We start from the raw sequence: 20,010 nt of genomic DNA on the forward strand, positions 1-20,010 counted from the left end.
TAAGTGATCTGAATCGCTAAGAACACTTTGGAAGGGGAATCACCAAAAACATTGGGAACAGACATGGAGTCAGATGACTGCATAACTTGACGTGACGTTTTTGCTGGAAAAATCCACTGGATATATAAATTATAGAGTGCATTTGTATGTGTACTTAATTCTTATCTCTTCATAGCTGTGGCTTCTGTCTTAAGCACTTTCCAGGGACTCTCTTGGAGCTAAAATCCTCAGTCCTGGGAGAGCCATTGATGGATTTACATTTGTTTCTTTCAGAAAAGTTGAGGAAGTCACCCAGAAACTGTATCTCGTAATTCTTGACTCCTAGTACAAGTGCTGAGAGCATCACATCGGAGGCCCCATAACTGACTCCCCATCCCCTAAATCTAAACAGGTACCTTGCGGAGTGGATGGTGCATGGTTACCCCTCAGAAAATGTCTGGGAATTGGACTTGAAGCGTTTTGGTGCCCTCCAGAGCAGCCGCACTTTCCTGCGCCACCGGGTCATGGAAGTCATGCGTAAGTGACTTTTTATCCCAGTCACCCTAACTGCCTTCCCCGGTGCCTCTATCCTGCAGAGGGGCGGAGTCCCCCTCAGTTCTTTAGTCACTGCTTCAAGTTGGGCTTCTGATGTTGGAGTTTTTAGGGCTTTGTTGGGCGTGTCATGTCCCACATGGTATTTACAGACACCCCCTTCAAGCAGGTCATCCCTTGTTTACTTTTGGGGGAAGGAAAGTACATTAGGATTTCCAGGCTGGATTCCTGTCAGGTTGCCTCAGCACCTTCTCTCATATTCCTAGCCGTGCCTCCTTTCCACTTTGCTAGAAAGACCCTATGTCAGAGTGAAAGCTCTCCATCCCTACTAGGTCTTAGAAATCATAGTTTGCGCTCCAAGGTAGAAAACCTCTGTCATTCTCAGCGTTTCAGCTTCTGAGTGGCTTCTGGTATTAGCCCATCAGGTGCTAGCAAGGCAGGAGGGCACAGCTCAGCTAACTGCAAAACATGCATTCCTGCTCCCTCCTTACTCTTGCTTCCTTCCAACTTTGAAAGATTGGCCTTTCTACCTTTAATTTTTTATTCTACCTGTCTCTGATTTATTTGCCAGTAAGCCCTTAAAGATGACTTTTGTATCAGAAATTGATCAAACCAGAATTCAATTTCTTTTGCCTGCACTGAAGATGTATTACCAGACTTTGCCAAAATACATCTAAATATTTGGGGCATGTTTATACTCAGGACTAAGTTTCTACATTGGCTGTGAACCCACTGTTGACATTCATGTTGAGGCCTTTGGATGACCTTTAACCCTGTGTGCTCACTTTTGGCCGGGGTCAGAGAACTTGCATCCATAGGAGATGAAGGACCTAGCAGCAGTTACATGTAACTAAGTTTCTTTACTTTTAGCAAATGTTTTGATTAAAATGTTGAACTATTGGGCCTCCCTGGTGGCGCAAAGGGTTAAGACGCAACCATTGAAGCAGTCCACAGCCACTGCATCATGAGTTCGATCCCTAGCCAGGGAGCTACCCACATGGTACAGCAGACCTCTCCTGACTTGCCTGCTGCTCCCCTCAGCAGTGTATTTCAGTCAGTCTGCCTGTTCTGTTTCCCACTCTTTCTCTGGTGAATCCTCTTACCACCCACACCTCTGGCCTGTACCCCAGTTCTTGTATGCATAAATAAATCTTTAAAAAAAGAAAGAAAAGGGCCTCCCCGGTGGCGCAGCAGTTGAGCGCTGGGTTGCGAAGCTGCCCACTGCCTCTGCAGCGCCGGTTCGATCCCTGGCTGCTCCCCGGCCACCAGAGGAGGGTCCCACATGGCACGCAGACCTCTCCTGCCGCCCGCTGCTCCCCTCAGCAGTGTACTTCGGTCCTTCTGCTTGCTCTGCTCCCCGCTCTGGCTCTGGTGAATTCTCTCACCCACCCGCACTTCTGACTGTACCCAGTGCTTGTATTAACAAGCAAACAAACAAACAAACAAATAAATAAATCAATCTTTAAAAAAAACCAAACCTATCTTTTAAAAAAAAAAAAAAGAAATATTCAACTATTGTTGTAAGTGTAGTTTTCCCCATTTGTTTTTTTTTTTTTATTAAATTTTTTTTTTTATTAATAGAGGCATGTTTTATTTATTTATTTGTTTGTTTATTTTGTTTATACATGCACTGGGTACAGTCAGAAGCACGGGAGGGTGAGAGAATTCACCAGAGCCAGAGCGGGGAGCAGAGCAGGCAGAAGGGCCGAAGTACACTGCTGGGGGGAGCAGCGGGCGGCAGGAGAGGTCTGCACGCCATGTGGGACCCTCCTCTGGTGGCCGGGGAGCAGCCGGGGATCGAACCGGTGCTACAGAGGCCGCGGGCAGCTTTGCAACCCAGTGCTCAACCGCTGCGCCACCGGGGAGGCCCTTCCCCATTTGTTGTTAATTGTAGAACCTACCTGTGTAGATCATGACTGAACTGCAGCTTCTTGATGGATGGCACTTTTGGAGGCCTTCTCTGACTCCCATAAAATAGACAATGGTGAAGAGGAAAGTAGAATGTAAAATACCTAAGGAGATTGAAAGATAGTCACAGTACCAGGAAACCAGCATGGCTTCCTTCTCTTCACCACCCCCATGTACCTCTTGTTTGGAAGGGTGTAAGGTCAAGTCTTCTCTTTGGAAGGGACTAGAGATCACACTCTTCCTGGCTATTTTTACGTACTGCTGTTGCAGATTGGCCATTAGGAGAAGTGAATTCTGACCTTGAGCTTTGTTATGTGATAAATGTCACTGGGACAGTACTGTGCAGATTTCAGAGACACCAAATCTAGGTATGCTGTTACCCTCTCACTTCAGAACTGGGTTGAGTATTGGAGAGGAAATGTGTGTCAAAGGTCTGAGATCCCACCAGCACCAGCTCTGGGAAGAACCAGATGTCATTTCTCACACTTGTAGCCACTGTGTCCCACTTAGATATCACCTTCATGTCTGCTGTGGAGCTTAGTCCGGTTCAGAATTTTGGTCTTTCTCCCATTGTTTCTATTGCTAATTTGGAACGATAATGGAGGACAGAGTTGCTAGGGGATACATAGCTTATAAGTCCATGGAGGGACTATTCCAGCTGCTCAGTGTATCTTCTGGAGCATGCCTGTGATGCAGGGCCCTGTTAGGCAAATCAGGCTGTGTTAGCTTGGAAAGCATTTTCTTCTGAATGGAGAGAACTGGAGCCTAGTGGATGTTGGGTGTTTGCCCTGTGGCTTGGGCTTTCACAACTGTTTATATGTGTTCTAGCTCTGCTATGTGATCTGAAGGTTCCCCGCTGGGATTTCCAGACTGGGAGGCAGTTACGCACATCTCCTCTCTATGACCGGCTGGACGCACAAGGAGCCAGATGGATGGAGAAACATGGATTCGAGAGACCAAAGTACTTTGTGCCACCAGACAAAGGTAAGAAGGCACATTCTCTCTCTTGTCTTGAGAATAAAACTTCATTTTTTTTTTTAAAGATTTATTTATTTATTTATACAAGCACTGGGTACAGTCAGAAGTGCGGGAGGGTGAGAGAATTCACCAGAGCCAGAGCGGAGAGCAGAACAGGCAGACTGATGATACACTGCTGAGGGGAGCAGCGGGCGGCAGGAGAGGTCTGTGCACCATGTGGGACCCTCGCCCGGGGGCTGGGGATCGAACCGGTGCTGCAGAGGCTGCGGGCAGTTTAGTCACCCAGCGCTTAACCACTGAGCCACCGGGGAGGCCCTAAAACTTCATTTTTTTAAAAGATATTTTTCTTTAATATTATTTCTATTTTACATCATGGTTCATTTTTTGTACAGTGTTTGCTTTCTTAAAAATTTTTTTTTTTTCGGGCGTCCCCTGGTGGCGCAGGCAGTTGAGCACAGCACCGTGAAGCTGTCCGCAGCCTCTGCAGCACCAGTTGGATCCCGGCCGGCTGGTGAGGGTCCCACACGGTGTGGCAGACCTCTCTTGTCTCGCCTGCTGCTCCCCTCAGCAGTGTGTTTCATCAGTCTGCCTGTCTGCTCTCCACTCTCTCTGGTGAATCCTCTCACCACACAACCCCCTCCCGCATCTGGCCTGTACCCCGGTTCTTGTATAAATAAATAAAACTTTTTAAAAAAAAGTTATCTTTATGCTTGCAAGAACTGGGGTGTAGCTAGAGAGGCAAGGGGTGAGAGGATTCACCAGAGACAGAGTGGGGAGCAGAACAGGCAGATTGAGTGAAATAAACTGCTGAGTGGAGCAGCATGCAAGTCAGGAGAGGTCTGCTGCACCATGTAGTCAGCTCCCTGGCTAGGGACTGAACTCATGCCACAGTGGTGATTGCTTTGAGACTTAACCCCTAGACCAATAAATAAAAATAAAACTTATTTTTGAATGTATAGAGCTAAAATGTGTTCCTGAAAGTATAGTTAACAAAAATCAGTTCTATTATTCTGAACTATACAGGGATAGTTCCCAATATAAATTCCCTCCTTTTGTCTTTCTTTGTTGTTCCTGTTCTGTAGACCTCCTAGCCTTGGAGCAGAGCAAGACTTTCTATAAGCCAGACTGGTTTGACATTGTGGAGTCTGAAGTCAAGTGCTGTAAGGAAGCTGTTTGTGTCATTGACATGTCCTCTTTCACAAAGTTCGAAATAACAGTAAGTGTTTGGGAGTTAAAAATAACAGATTAGAAAAATGGCATATTTATTGACTGCATCCTGCTTTTCATCTGTCACTTCAAAACTGATTCTCTAAGAACTTCAGTATATTTTAGTGTTTTACCGGTATTGTAAGGTATCTCTGAACTTTCAGCTGTTTCTGGCTTTGGATGTCCTGGCAGAGGCCCATTTATTATTGGAACCGCTCGCTAGTGTTCTCAGGTTCTTCAAGTGGCGACTCCGCAGATCATGCTGCATGAGTCCCGGCTCGTTGAATTTTTTCAGGCGTTGCACTGCCTGTCGGGCCACGCTGCCCAAATGCTCTCGTGCTTACTCTCTCTGCTTTGTCCCTTAACCCTGCAGTCCACCGGGGATCAGGCCTTAGAAATTCTACAGTACCTCTTCTCCAATGACCTGGACGTGCCTGTGGGCCACATCGTGCACACCGGCATGCTCAACGAGCGCGGCGGCTACGAGAACGACTGCAGCATCGCTCGGCTGAACAAGCGCAGGTTAGGCCTGCCGCTGCCCCTCGGTGCTGCTTTCTGGGGGTGTCATGGCAGAGCGGAGCGCCCAAATTGTTTTTCTAGGGAGTCATAATTGTACCACGGTCAGAGAAACATTTAACTCATGGCCAGTTCATTTACAACCCAGTACAAAAAGAAATTCAGAAAAAAAGAAACTCACGTGATTATGTAAAATTTGGCGCTGAAGAACTAGCTGTGAGAAGATTCCTTAGGTTAGTTGGTCTGTATAATCTCTGAGCACTAACAGGAATCCAGAATCTTCTGTTTTGAAGGTATAGTCTAGAAATTATGTTACAGACCCCCCCAAAGGCTGAGAGTTGATTTGCCAGTGTTCTGTTCATGGCTTTGAAACCAGCTGAAGACTTGATTGCTTCCCGGTCCTCTTCTACTGTCTGGTTTTGATCACTTTTGGGTCTCACTTTCAGTTTCTTCATGATTTCTCCAACTGACCAGCAGGTCCATTGTTGGGCCTGGCTTAAAAAACACATGCCGGAAGACAGCAACCTGCTTCTGGAGGACGTCACCTGGAAGTACACTGGTAAGTGGCCTCTGGGGTCAGCTGGGTGAGAAGAGGCTGGCCCATCCAGGCTGGTCTTCTCTATTTGCCTTTCTCATTTTGATATTCAGAAGTGTGGAAGAGGCTCTCTGGTTCTAGAAAACTAGTCTTTAATAATTCCCCCACATTTTTATAAGTCAAGTGCAAAACAAGTGTTTCAGTTTCTGTCTTTTCACTGCTAGAGCCCTATAGTCAGTATGCGAGAACTCAATTTATCTGTTGAATGAGAATTCATTTCAAGATACCTTTATATCACCTAAGTAACATTTTCTTTAAAATGTCCCCTTAGCTTTTTTAAAACCGAGTAAATTTTAAGGATGACTTAATCTCTTCCTTTGCAGTCCCGCTGAAGGAGCTACCCCCTTCTGCTGCCCCACTCCAGCTTTCCCCAACAGACTCCTGCCCCTCACCCCCACCACACTCATTCTCAAATAATTGTAGCAAGTGCCAACTTCTGGCTTATTATACCAGATTGGCAAACTACAGAATCTTACTGGACCAAAGTTGTTTGCTAGCCCAAGCGAGGGTGGTTTATGTGTAACTAGCTCAAGCTGCGGTTACCACAGGGTGTGGAGCGGTTGTCCTCCGAGTGCTCCCTTAGGTCCTGATGTGGGGTTGGAGCTTTCACCATCAGGTCCTCACAGTGGAAAGAGGAAGGAAATGGAGGTTGTGCAGAGGGTTCATGGCCGGTCCTGGAAGTGGCTCCTTCCCTGTGCCAGGACTTGGTCTCATGATGCCAGCCTGACCGCAAGAGGGACTCTAGGATGCTGTCTTCCTCTGGAGCCGGAAAGGAAAGGCAAGCCAGCCGTCAGAGCTGCACCAGACAGCCTGTCTGGAGTGGGGTGTATGCTGTGTCCAGTCTTGAGTTCCCCCCAAAAAGGGATGCTTTCACTGTCCTACTACCACACAGGCCTGCACACAGGCACAGAGCAGACCTTCCGCTCAGCGCTTCACCCAGAGGCCACACTGCTCTCTCTCTTTCCCATGTAGCTCTCAATCTGATTGGTCCTCGAGCTGTGGATGTGCTGTCCGAGTTGTCCTATGCCCCTATGACTCCGGAACACTTTCCAAGTCTCTTTTGCAAGGTGGGTGCTAGTAAAGTTCTAGTTTTTAAATGGTTGGGGAATGTTTTTTACAGAGATGGCAATTACTTGTTTTTTTTTTTTTATTTTTTAAAGATTTATTTTTTATTTATGCATACAAGAGCTGGGGTGCAGGCCAGAGGTGTGGGGTTCAGAGGATTCACCAGAGAATGTGGAGCAGAATAGGTGTATTGACTGAAATACACTGCTGAGGGGTGCAGTGAGCGAAGCAGGAGAGGTCTGCTCCCTGGCTGGAGATTGAACTCATGCCGCAGTGGCTGCAGGTAGCTTGATGATGCTGAGACTTTTACCCCTGCATCACCAGGAAGGCCCAATTACTTGTTTGGACCATGCTGTAAATGTCCACAAAGTGATAACTTATGCAAACAAAATGACTGAATTATTTCTTACCCTTCAAGATGTCCTGATTTAATGAACATTAGGATTTCTTGGAGATTAATTTAACTGCACCGAGTATCAATTCTGTATATTTACTGCTTTCTGTAGCAGTAAAGTTTTTAATTACGGGATTATGACACTGATGCCAAAAAAAATGCCAGTCAAGGCCCAGCCCCCTTCCTGTTTTCCATCTACAGAGTAACCGCTGTGTGTGTGGCCTCATCAGGCAAGAAGTGGTTTAGATGAATCTAAACAACTTAGGTAATTTTCTTCTACTTTGCTATAGCTGAGTGAAACAAATTGTAATTGAAGAAAAGGAATGATAACTCCCTCTCGGAGGTGGCTGAGAGGGAGGCAGACCTAGGTTTTGGCACCTGTAACAAGCAGCTGCAGGATACTTAACTGATGGAGGCGCTTTGACATTCAAACCAAAGTTGGGGTCCACCCACTATTTGCTTTTACAGCTTCTATTTTTTTCCAAGGCAGAGTGAAAGCAATAGGAAACATCACAGTTCACTGCCAGCGGACCCCTTCACAGCACTTGCTTTGCTTCCTGAAGGAATGGTCCACATGCTGGTGCTGCAGGGCAGCCTGTTTTGTTGGATTCTTGTGGAAGCATCTGGGGTTCAACCACTTTGCATTAGAGGAGTAACCGCTGAGTCGGTGGCCCATTAGGTAACAGCTGCTATAAATACATTTTGTACATTAGATCCTGGTCTCTGATGCCAGGGCAGCAGGTGAAATGTGTTCTGTGATCACTGGGCATCATCTTTTGAGGGGCGCATACCCAGGGCTTGTCTGCCAAGTCTCCCAGAGAAGACAGCTGCCTGGTCTTCATTGCTCACAACGTGCTGGAGTAAAACAAATCTTCAGCAGCACTTTGCAAAAAGAAATACTTCATACTAGTCAGGGCTTTGCCACTTCCCACTAGCAGCTTGGAAAGTACTCCTGACACAACATTCCTGAGAAGAGAGGCTCTGAAGATTGTGCTCCATTCCCGTGACCCCACTGCCTGGGAAGCGGCTGTTCCAGGATACAATTCTTTGGTTTACTGTCTCTCTGCCTCGGAGGGGGCTGCACACAAGGTGCAGTGCTAATGAGAGGGATTTACTTCAGCTCATCCCTTTAACAGTGTTTGGAGTGCCCACTTCCCCTGCGAAGTTTCCATGCTGACTTTCTCTGTCTTTACCCACAGGAGATGAGTGTGGGTTATGCGAATGGGATCCGGGTGATGAGCATGACACATACGGGAGAGCCGGGATTCATGCTTTACATCCCCATAGAGGTGAGTGCACGAGGAGCCAAGCCAGCTCTCCACCCAGAGCACGGGCAGGGGATGGGCCTGTCTGGCTGGGCCTGGGCAAGTGAGGCGGGTTTCATTAAAGAAATTTTTACGTCTATAACTATTAACTTTTTGAACAGGTTATAAACTTTTAAACAAGGTTTAAAAGTTAATCATTGCCACCTATTCAGTGTGTGCCAATCACCACTTGTGATGTTTGTCTTTGTATGTCATGAGATTTTGTGTATGTGCAAGTAAGTTCTAAGACATATTTGGAATACTTATTTTTTTTAAGATTGATTTATTTATACAAAAACTGGGGAACAGGTCAGAGGCGCGGGAGGGTGAGAGAATTCACCAGAAACAGAATGGGGAGCAGAACAGGCAGACGGACCAAAGACACTACTGTGGGGAGCAGCGGGCGAGGCAGGAGAGTCTGCCACGCCAAGTGAGTTTTTCTCTGGCCAGCCAGGAATCGTACCCGAGCTGCAGAGGCTGCGGACAGCTTCACAATGTGGCGTTCAACCTGCTGCGCCACCAGGGAGACCCTCTTTTTAAAAAAAAAAAGATTTAGGGCCTCCCCGGTGGCGCAGCGGTTGAGCGCTGGGTTGCGAAGCTGCCCGCAGCCTCTGCGGCGCTGGTTCGATCCCCGGCTGCTCCCCGGCCACCGGAGGAGGGTCCCACATGGCGTGCAGACCTCTCCTGCCGCCCGCTGCTCCCCTCAGCAGTGTGCTTCGGTCCTTCTGCCTGCTCTGCTCCCCGCTCTGGCTCTGGTGAATTCTTTCACCTTCCCGCGCTTCTGACTGTACCCAGTGCATGTATAAACAAAAACAAATAAATAAATAAATAAATAAATAAATAAATAAATAAATAAATAAAAAGCATGCCTCTATAAAAAAAAAAAAAATTGTAAAAAAAAAAAAATAAAAAAAAAAAAAAGATTTATTTATTTATGCATACAAGAGCTGGGGTACAGGCCAGAGGTGTGGGGGGGGGGAGGGGATGAGTGGATTCACCAGAGACAGAGTGGGGAACAGAACAGGCAGACTGACTGAAGTACACTGCTGAGGGGAGCTGCGGGTGAGTCAGGAGAGGTCTGCTGTGCCATGTGGGTTGCTCCCTGAGTGGCCAGGAATCGAACTTGTGCTGCAGTGGCTGCAGATTGTTTCATAGGTTGCGTCCTAACCCTTGCGCCACCAGGAAGGCCCTGGAATACTGTTTTTAGAAACCAGTAGGTGCAAACTGCTGTTCATCTTCATTTCTCATTTTTTTTTTCTCCTAAGTTTCGCTTAGAGCTCATTCCTATCCATGCCTACAGAGAAAAAATTTTCCTCTTTTCTCACGTTTAACAGTGGTCTAGTTTTCCATCAGGTAGTTGAATCATGATTTAGCCAGCCTGGTACTAATAGACATTTAGACATTTCTAGTCCTTTGCTATTATAAAAAAATGCTGCAGCATAGAAGAAAGTCTTTTTACTTAGAGCATGTGTGTACACACTTTTGAGACTTTAGTCTGGTAGGTGCAAAGTAGCTTGCTCAGACAGTTTCCATTTCCCTAATGCATGAGATGGAGCAATTTTTCCAAACCCACCTTTCTTTCAATGTACAAACCCATCTACAAGGGCCTTCACAGTCTGCCTAACCTCCTGGTTCTGGTATCACCGTCATCTTCACCTCTCTCGCTCTTTGCTGGTCTGTGAACATGCTGGACACGCTTCTGCCTCAGGGCTCTATGCCTGCTCTCTCCCTCTCCTCGGCCCAGACATCTTCACAGGTTGCGTCTTTACCCCATGCGCCACCAGGGAGGCCCATTTTTACTTTTTTTTATGGACAGTGTTTTAAAACGTTGCAGAAAATTTTTCTCATTATGTGGTTGAACTGATCAGTGTTTTGTGGCTTCTGAGGTTTCATAGATGCAGGGTCTTCCTAACTGCAGGACTGTAACATTTCCCTAGTCTTCATTTGGTGTGTTTACAGTTTCTGCTGTTGCTGTTTATATAGGTTTGGTTTCTTAAAAATGTTGAAATACTCGATCCTTTTGCAGTGTCTGTTGGTATACTTTGAAAACTGTTTTTTCCTACCTGGATAAAAAATTGATTTGGGCCTTCCTGGTGGTGCAAGGGGTTAAAATGCAACCCATGAAGCTTTCCGCAGCTGCTGCAGCACAAGTTCGATCCCCAGCTGGCCAGGGAGCAACCCAAATGGCACAGCAGACCCCTCCTGACTCTGTCGCTGCTCCCCTCAGCAGTGTACTTCAATCTGCCTGTTCTGTTCCCCACTCTGTCTCTGGTGAATCCTCTCACCCCCTCCCACATCTCTGGCCTATACCCCAGTACCCCTATGCATAAATAAATAAATCTCAAAAAAAAGGATTTGAAATTATACTTTTACAGGTTATTAACCCTTTGCACTCCGCTGTTCCCTCTCAGGGGACATCGGAATTCTAGCATATCACTGGGATGTCCCCTCTCAGGGGACATTGCAATTTATTAGTGATTACGGGGAATTGAGGTTATTTCAATGCAACTTTTTGAGACATGCATGTTTCCCTGAAGTTTTATCTTGAAATGGCACAAGAAATTAAATCAAAATATCGTAAAATGGTTCGGAGTGCAAAGGGTTAAATCCCCATAAGTATCTGGGCTTTTCCTGGACTGTGTGGTGCTCTATTGGTCTGTCTCCTAATCACACTTCTGATTGTTATGTATTTGAGTATTTAGTAGTGCTTATCCTCCCTCATAGCTTGGAAAATTCTGGAAAAGGACAAGTTCCTGTTTTCTCTTATAAACTTTATATGAATTAGAACAAAACAAAACAAACTTGATGGTATACTTGTTTTGCATTTGTGTGTCAGGGAGAACTGACATGATGTATTGAATCTTACACAGTGTGTCTTTTCAAAATAGTAGATTTCGTTTTCATTGTTGGGCACACTTATGGGGCAGGGTGCTGCGCACAGTAGCACAAATTGTTTTTGAAGAAGTATTTGTAGGAAAAAAATTGCAGCTGCTAGTTATACAGTCCCGACTTGATGCTGGTTCCCTGAGATTTCTGCAGCCTCGGGCCTGAGCCGCTGTTACAAGGCCGCCTGGTGCAGTGACAACCCTGGGCTCTCCGCAGGCCTGGGCCCTGGTCCTGGTCAGCAAGGAGACATTCCTGATGACTCTCAAGTCAGCACGCCTGCGGCCTACAAGGATCTAAGTACTGGGTTGTTGGAAAAGTCACAACATTTTTTCTGTTTTTCAAAGGTTATTTATATAAAGAACCAAGATCAATCAATCATATTTTGCCCATTTTGCTCGATAACGTTTTGCCGACTTTCAGTGAGGCTCATCATTCCTCATTCATAGAAGGACTTGTCTTTATCGGTGAAAAACTGACAAGGTGCTGATTTTTAGCTTCATCTGAATTGAACGTTAAGCCATGCAAGGAGTTTTGCAGAGAGTGAAACAAGGGGAAGTCTGGTGGTGCAAGGTCAGGCGAGTATGGTGGATGTGGCAACACATTCCATCCGTTTGATCGGGTGATCAAAGGTGTGTGGTCTCATGTTGTCATGATGGGACACAACTCCTTTACGATGAATGAGTTGTGATGTTTCTGGATGATGGATTTGTACAAATGATATCCAATTGCAGGCAGTACACATTGGAATTGATTGATTGGTTCCTTGTTAGGAGCTCGAAAAACAAGGCATCTTCAAAATCCCACCACACCGAGAGCGTAACCTTCCTCTGATGAACGTCTGCTTCCGATGTCGTTTGACGCAAACCATCATGTCGGCACCAAAACTCTGCACACCACATTGTTGTAAACAGTTCACTTCTCACTACCAGTTAACAGTTGCTTTCAAAAAAGGATCGTTTTCCTCGCGTTTAATGAGCATATCGCAGATGTTTATCCGCACTATCAAATGAACTTCGAGTTCATGAGGAACCCAAATATCGAGCTTGCTTACGTGTCCCAGCTTTTTCAGGTGGTCATGAATGCCTGAATGATGGATATACTCAGTGTTTCTGCAAACCAGTGTCATGGTACATGGGTTTCACTTGATCGAGGACTTTATTTTGTTATCATTAACCTCAGTGGGCCTCCCTGACAGAGAAGCATCGATAAGATCAAAATCGCCAGCAAGTAATTTCCTGAACAATCTTTGGCCCTGACGTACATGCAGAACATTGTAACGGTAAACTTTATGCAACTTTTTACAAGCTTGACAGCATTCTTCTCTTCACAGAAGGAAAACAGTAAAATATGGCAAAAATGCAGAGCTTGGTCTTCTATCTTCAACTTGTAAAATCTCCAAAACTCAGCCAAATCGTTCAATTTTTTTTTTTCCAAACGAAGCTAGAACTGTCAACTGTCAAATGACTAGCAATAACATAGATGCGAATGATTCTAGTACTTCCAGAAATGAACTAGTGCCATCTGCTGCAAAAATGCGCCGTGACTTTTCCGACAACCCGATAGATGGAAGCTGCCAAGTCTTGCCTTTTTTTAAAAGCCCCTTTCCCAGCTCTCACGCTCCTGAGGCAGAGGAGGCCCCCAGTCCGCAGGCCTGAGCTCTGGCCTTGGGTTATGTGCCTTTTTTTTTTAAACTCCAGTGTTTCTGGAGTGAGGTAAGGACTGTTACGAGGTTTTCTCCATCCAGGTCTTCTGCATTAAAGGGAGACGATCTCCTTCCCTGCCCAGGTTCCCAGTGTCCGCCGACACACTGCCGGACACACGCAGCGTACAGTGCCGGGGCCCGCTCACTACTAACTGCTGTCTCTCCCTCCAGTATGCCCTGCATGTGTACAATGAGGTGATGAGCGTCGGGCAGAAATACGGAATCCGCAATGCTGGCTATTACGCGCTTCGTAGTCTCCGAATTGAGAAGTTTTTCGCCTTCTGGGGTCAGGATCTAAATACGCTCACCACGCCGCTGGAATGTGGACGAGAGTCGCGGGTGAAATTAGAGAAGGTACTGTGCGCCCGCGCGGCTCCGCGGTCTCTCAGCTTCCCAGGCAGTGAACCTGCGTTAAAAAAGAAACGAGAGCTAAGGTGGGAGGGAGAAGTGTAAAAGTGTCATGAGCCCCATGACAGCATCGGGCAGATGAAGAGTAGGATGTTCTTAGGACGACACATGTCTCTGTGGGTAAAGTCTTAACATGAAAATGTAAACGGACAACCCTTGTCTTGAGCACTTCCTTATTTATTTATTTTAGATTTATTTATACAAGAACTGGGGTACAGGCCCGAGGCGTGGGTGTGGAGGGGTGAGAGAATTCACTGGAGACAAAGTGGGGAGCAGAAAAGGCAGACTGAGGAAAACACTGCTGGGGGGAGCAGCAGGTGAGGCAGGAGAGGTCTGCCTCGCCATGTGGGTTTCTCCCAGGCCGGCCGGTCGGGATAGAACCTGCGCTGCAGAGGCTGCGGACAGCTTCACAGCGCTGCGCTCAACCACCTGCGCCTCCTCTTTTAGACTGGGCAGTGACTCCCCTCCCTTCTTTGTAGACCCAGACAGTTGGGTGCGTCTCCCCGCCTCATGCTGTGGGCGCTGTAGCCGGCACTCCCTGCCAGCTCAGTAAATCCTACAGTGTTCTTTGTGAGCTGCTATCTTTAATCTACTCAGAGATTACTTATTCTGCTTTTTATATGTCTAAATTACAATTTTTTCCTAAATACTTTTTGTCCTGTGTGGTCTTGGAATTGAAAATCTTTTTGGAAAAAAGAAAACCGTGTATTTGTGTGTCACAAGACTTCCCTAAGGGTGTCTCGCGTTGTGAACAGGGTTTTCCTCATGGTGGGAAGCACTGTCCCCCACTGCAGTGGCCCTGGTGCACACGGTCCCACAATGAGCTGCCCCTCTCTCCTAGGGCATGGACTTCATGGGCCGAGAGGCCCTGCTGCAGCAGAAGCAGAACGGGGTGTACAAGCGCTTGACAATGTTCATCCTGGATGACCACGACACGGACCTGGACCTCTGGCCCTGGTGGGGGGAGCCCATTTACCGCAACGGCCGGTACGTGGGCAAGACCACCAGCAGCGCCTACGGCTACACGCTCGAGCGTCATGTCTGCCTGGGCTTCGTGCACAACTTTTCTGAGGACACGGGGGAAGAGCAGGTGGTGACAGCAGATTTCATCAACCGTGGCGAGTACGAGATTGACATCGCCGGACACCGCTTCCAGGCCAAGGCAAAGCTCTACCCTGTGCCCTCTCTGTTCACCTATAAGCGCCGAAAGGATGACGTGGAGCTAAGTGACTTGCACGGGAAGTAGGGTGGTGGCCTCGCCTCCCCCATCTCCTCATGGGCTTAGTTTCCTTCTTCTCAAGGACCTTTTCTTGGTTTGACCTTTGCCCTGTCTTTTTTTTCCCCCCTGGATAGAAGTTTGAACTTCACCTACTTTTAAACTTTGCTTTGCAACCTCTCGTCTTTCTATCTCCTCTTCCCTCTTGCAGTTCTCCAGCTCCTCATCCACACTCTGGGCTGTTCCTCCCGGCTCCCCGCCTTCCATGGCCTGGGGGGCAGGACAGGCACAAGCTGCACCTGTGGAAGTGGGTGCCAGTGACAGCCTGGTTCTGGGTGCTGTGTCTCAGTGCGCGGGAGGCTGGTGGTGAGTGGGCCTTGGGACGAGAGTCGTCTCCACTGGGCTACATGTTCTTGGAGTGACCTCTCCATTTTGGAGGGTCACGGTGTGAGCTGCATAGGCTGTGGGTGAGCTTGTGCCTTTCAGCCAGCTGCGCCGTCCCGTGCCGCTGTGCTGGGGGCTGGCGCCTCTTTCCTCTAGCCTGGAGGACGACCATCTACCTCTCCACGGGGCGGTGTCACGGTGTCATGCGGTGTCATGCCAATAGTGCGGCTGGTCTGCAGCAGAGATGGCCCGCCTGGCCCCTCCCCCGCCTTCCTGCTCTCTAGGTTGGGCCAGGGCCACTGCCTGTGATTTTTTCCATCTCTTGCTAATCTCTAGAAAAAGGGATTAATCTCTAAGTAAGGGATTTTATGTCGCTGAGTAAACAAGTCACTGTGTTTGAAAGGGAGGAAGCCGTGCTGCCTTCTGCGCTCTCGGCTGCAGAGGTCTACCTTTGGAAAGTGCATCGCCAGCGATTTTGAGTGTCCTGTTCATACAGGGCTGCTTTTCTCTGTCTTTGTTAGTTCAGCCTCACCAGCCCCTTCCGCCCAGGCCCGCAAGCTCAGCGTCCGGTTCTCTCCCTTCTGTCCGGGCCAAGGAACTAACCACGCTGGCTGGGCGGGTGCCAGAACCTCGGCTCTGCTTCCTCCAGCACAGACGGGCCCGCCGCTCCACGTTGTGGGCACGGTCTTGGTCCTGCTGCGCTCCCCCACATCTCTCCATATCTTACAGAGTAGAAAATGACTTGGGGTACCCCAAGAGGACCCTGTACACTTTTTTGTCTCTGCTTTCTATGGCTGAGACACTGCTTTTCATCCCAACACTTAATTTCCCCTTGCTCTAATCTGATGGCGGGCAGCTGCTGTTGGAGATGCATTAGCTCTGCCAGATCCTTTCATTTTATTAGAGCAGCTTAAAATTCTCAGGTATCTGCCTGCTCTGGCAGTCAGAATGTGCGCGCACCCATTTCATCACGCTGGCTCCTCCTGGCGTCTCTTGCCCTCTCCCCAGCCAAACTGCTCCTGCTTCATTACTCACTTCAGTGTCCTCCCTTTTAAGATTAGCGGAGGCCGCTCTTCTGGAGCAGATGAGCATTTAACTGGCGAGAAACAGAGCAGTGAGGGTCTTGAGAGAGTAGGAAGCCAGGCTGGGGTCAGCAGGAGGGCGCAACTCACCCGTGGACGGACAACGCAGTCAGGTGGCCACGCGCCGCAGCACTCCCGCGCCATCTCTGTGAGTGAGAAACAGCCTGGATCCAAAAGAAGTTCTTGGTCTAGGCATCCATGACATCGTATCCATAATAAACAGGGTCATACTCCTCAGACAGGCACCATGATTCTCTGCTGGGACATCGCTTGCTTGAAACACGTGTATCTTGGCGCTTTAAAACTCGTCTTCCCAGAGGTGTGTGGATCTGGTGTTTTTCCATATTTGATCCTAAAATGTATTTTCTACATTTAGACCAAGTGTCGATTTGTGTCGTTTCTGTCCCCGGGGCGGTGGGGTCCTGGCCTGTCTTCATCCTCTTCTAAGAGTTGAGGGCCTGTGAGGGCTGGGACTTTTCTCTGAAATGATCCATCACCACGTCTTGCGCGCTCAGAAAACCTCTCCTCATGCGCAGGCCCTGTTTCTACTGCTCGTCAGGGAGCCCCTGGGCCCCGCGAGGAGGTGTTGCCATCCACGCTGGGGGTCCAGAGATCATTCTGTCCAGTTCTGGACCCTGGTTTCACGTTGTTCCAAAGGCCCCATTTCTGCAGAGGTGGAGCCTGGGCATTCCCACATCTGCTCGCATCTCCTTGTGCAGGCCCCGAATTTTCTGTGCTCTCCTTTCCTGCACTGTCCCCAGGAAAGTAAACTCAGTGAAAAATAACTCCAGCCTTCTGCGATGCTGCCTTTCCATGCCTTGGAAACGCCAACCCTTTCCCGCCGCCGTGTAAGTGGAGGGATGACAGCAGCTTTCGAGGACTGGTTTGTTCCCTGAAGACAAGGCCCCGCCCGTGTGCTCGCTCTGCACGTGGACACCCCGCCGCGTCTGACGCAGGGGGAGCATGAGCGCACCAGAGCAGGGGAAGCCTCAGCTCACCCTGCCGTCTCAGGTCTGAACCCGCCGGCACATCCTCGGGGGGCTGCGCTGCTGCGTTCAGGAGTCAGCGACCAGATTCACCTCTGAATCTCTGCTGCTCGGCCAGTGTAGCCAGCGAGGACCCCCTCACTACCCGAGAGGATCTGTGGGCGGTACTCGACCTTCCTGCGCACGCCCCTCCTGGAGCGCTTTCGGACTTGGCTAGAAGCAGCATTTCTCAACCTGAGTTGGGAGGATTTCTCATGAGTGAAACACTCACCTCACACCGGAGCAGCCCGATGTGAGGAAGCAGCGGGAGAGGAGAGTTTCGGGTGTCCATCCGCAGTAAGTGAGCGAGCGAGGGTCAGCTGGCACCGACCCGCCCCCACCCCGTTTACGGTGCTGAGTTGTCAGGCTCCTTCACGGTCAGGGTTCGCCTCTGCGCGCCCTCATCACTACAGATGCACTATTTTTCCAGAGCAGTGAGTATTTTTGTATGTGTCGTCACTGTCCACTACCCACCAGGTGGGTCCTGGGGTACGAGTCTTCACTTCTCGGCACAGAGCACCCGTGAGGAACGAACGCGGGTTGTGCGCCACTGTTCTCGTATTTACATGCACCTGTTTTCATCCTTTGCAAACCTCCTGCCGCCTCCTCTTTCTGCCTCCCAAGGTCAGAAATGACAAGGGGTGGGAGGATATTTTTAGCGTCTGTTCCGAAAGCTCTAGCCAGGATTTCCTTTGCACACCAAGAACTGGAGCTGAGAGCGCCTTGCTCCAACCCGGTTCTAGTGCCTTACACCCCACAATGCCAGTGGGGTGGAGAGCGGAGGGCAAGACAGAGGAGCTTCATTTCACCGTGGGGCCCCGTGCACCCCCACGGCCGCTCCTGCCCAGAGGGATGGCGTGGGGGAGAAAGCCCCAGCAGGCCTGTCACCGAAGGGCAGCTGTGACGCTGATGGAGGCCGCCACTCATTTTGGCGTTGGCACCGCTCCAGTGGCGCTTCCCCGCGCAGAGCGAGTGCCTGGTCCCGGGGACACTGGCGGCCCTTTAGCCCACGGACCCTTCTGGAGTCTCCGGGACACAGGGAGGCTGGCCCCTCTGCCCTCCGGGGACGTGGCCTTCACGCTGTGCCCTGCGTGCCCTTCCCGCCACATTCTCGCGCCGCCTTCCTAGTTTGTACGTGAATAAACATTTTACCTGCCCTGTCGTGTCCCTCTGTGGAGCGCGCCCCCGGGTAACCTGGTGTGTGTTTGCCCTCAGGAGGCGTCGGCTTTGTACAGAAACCCTTAGTAGCCGGAGTGCAAAGTGTGAAAGGACCGGGCGCCAGAGGTCAAGAAGACACGGGCCTCGGGACCCTCTGAGCCTGGGGGAGGACGCCTCGCCCCTCCTCGGTGACCCCGGAACCTGAGAGAGGAGAGAGGACACGGGCTTTAGCCAAGCTCCAGGGCCCGCGCCCACCGCGCTGCAGAGGTCTGTCCCGGGCGTGTGCTCACCTCACGGGCTGTGAGCCGCTCCACGGAGGAGCCCGGAGCCCGTCTCCTCGCCCAGTCGGGAGCACGTGCTCCCCACCAGGAGCCAGAGACGAGAGAGAAGTGGGACATGGACACAGAAGGGAGGGGCTGAGAGCTGGAGGGGAGGTGAGAGAAAGGGAGATGGGGTGGAAGAGATGGAGAGGAGAGGGCAGAGAGCTGAGTGATGAGGGGAGATAGAGACGGAGGACAGAGAGCGGGAGAGATGGGGAGAGAATGGGAGAAGTAGCAGGAGAGAGAGGGGGAGAGACAGGAGGAGAGATGGAGAGAGAGAGGAGATGGGGGAGAGAGAGGCAGAGAGATAGAGAGATAGGAGAGATGGGAGAGAGATGGGGGGATAGATAAAGCTGAGAGATAAGGGGAGAGACAGGAGGAGAGGAGATGTAGGGAGACAGGTGAGGGAGAGATAGTTGGAGATAGGAAGAGAGCTACGAGGAGACATAGGGAGAGGAGATAGCAGAGAGACGGGGAGCAATAAGGGGACCCATAGGAGGAGAGATAGAGAGATAGGGAGTGATATAGCCGAGAGATAGCAGGAGAGAGATAGGAGGAGAGAGGGAGAGAGAGGATGAGTGACAGAGATCAGTAGAGAGATACAAGAGATAGGGAGATCAGGGGAGAGGGAGATAGGAGGAGAGAGAGCAGGAGAGAGATATAGGGAAGAGATAGGGGAGAGATGAGGACGAGTGATAGGGAGCAAGATGGGAGAGTGACAGGGAGAGCGAGCAGGAGAGAGAGAGAGAGAGAGATACGGGCAGATAGTAGGAGAGCTAGGGAGAGATAAAGGGGGGAGAGAGGAGAGGAGATGTAGGGAGAGAGACATAGGGAGCGAGAGAGGAAGAGAGATAGGGAGAGATAGAAGGAGAGATAGCAGAGAGACATAGCTAGAGAGATAGAGAGGAGAGAAAGGGCAAGTGATAGGGAGAGAGAGAGGAGGAGATGGAGGGTGCAAAATAGGGAGAGCAGAAGGAGGTTTTAAGGGGGAAGACATAGGGAGAGAGATCGGAGAGATAGGGAGAGGGACTGGGGAGATGGGGGAGTTAGGGAGAGGGGTAGGAGGAGAAATAGCAGGAGAGATACAAGAGTCAGGGAGAGAGGGAGAGATAGGGGAAGATAGGGAGAGACAGCCGGGAGATGGGGGAGATAGTAGGAGAGAGAAGGAGGGAGATCAGGAGGATCATGAGAGAGGAGGAGAGACAGGGAGTGAGATTGCAGAGAGATACAGGGCGAGATAAGGGGAGAGTTAGGACGAGAGATACAGCCGAGAGATAGCAGGAGAGAGATGGGTAGAGAGATGCGGGAGAGAGAAGGGGAGAGATAGGAGTT

The 20,010-nt window shown here is 49.5% G+C and overlaps 1 protein-coding gene across 3 annotated transcripts in view; it reads left to right on the plus strand.

Moving 5' to 3' along the window:
* Positions 1 to 18,354, plus strand: part of PDPR (pyruvate dehydrogenase phosphatase regulatory subunit) — a 78,077-nt gene extending 59,723 nt beyond the window's left edge. For all 3 annotated transcript variants that reach the window (XM_054696993.1, XM_037516132.2, XM_037516133.2), the window contains exons 10-18: positions 392 to 516; positions 3,268 to 3,423; positions 4,500 to 4,633; positions 4,997 to 5,145; positions 5,586 to 5,698; positions 6,707 to 6,801; positions 8,393 to 8,482; positions 13,257 to 13,439; positions 14,335 to 18,354. In XM_054696993.1, the coding sequence (XP_054552968.1) occupies positions 392 to 516; positions 3,268 to 3,423; positions 4,500 to 4,633; positions 4,997 to 5,145; positions 5,586 to 5,698; positions 6,707 to 6,801; positions 8,393 to 8,482; positions 13,257 to 13,439; positions 14,335 to 14,739 (1,450 nt within the window). In that variant the 3' untranslated portion in view covers positions 14,740 to 18,354. The remainder of the gene's footprint in view (positions 1 to 391; positions 517 to 3,267; positions 3,424 to 4,499; positions 4,634 to 4,996; positions 5,146 to 5,585; positions 5,699 to 6,706; positions 6,802 to 8,392; positions 8,483 to 13,256; positions 13,440 to 14,334) is intronic.
* Positions 18,355 to 20,010: the final 1,656 nt, after the last annotated feature.

This window comes from Talpa occidentalis, unplaced genomic scaffold (genome assembly GCF_014898055.3).
Source record: "Talpa occidentalis isolate TD23 unplaced genomic scaffold, MPIMG_talOcc4v2.1 talOcc4.17, whole genome shotgun sequence".
Taxonomy (NCBI): Eukaryota; Metazoa; Chordata; class Mammalia; order Eulipotyphla; family Talpidae; genus Talpa; species Talpa occidentalis.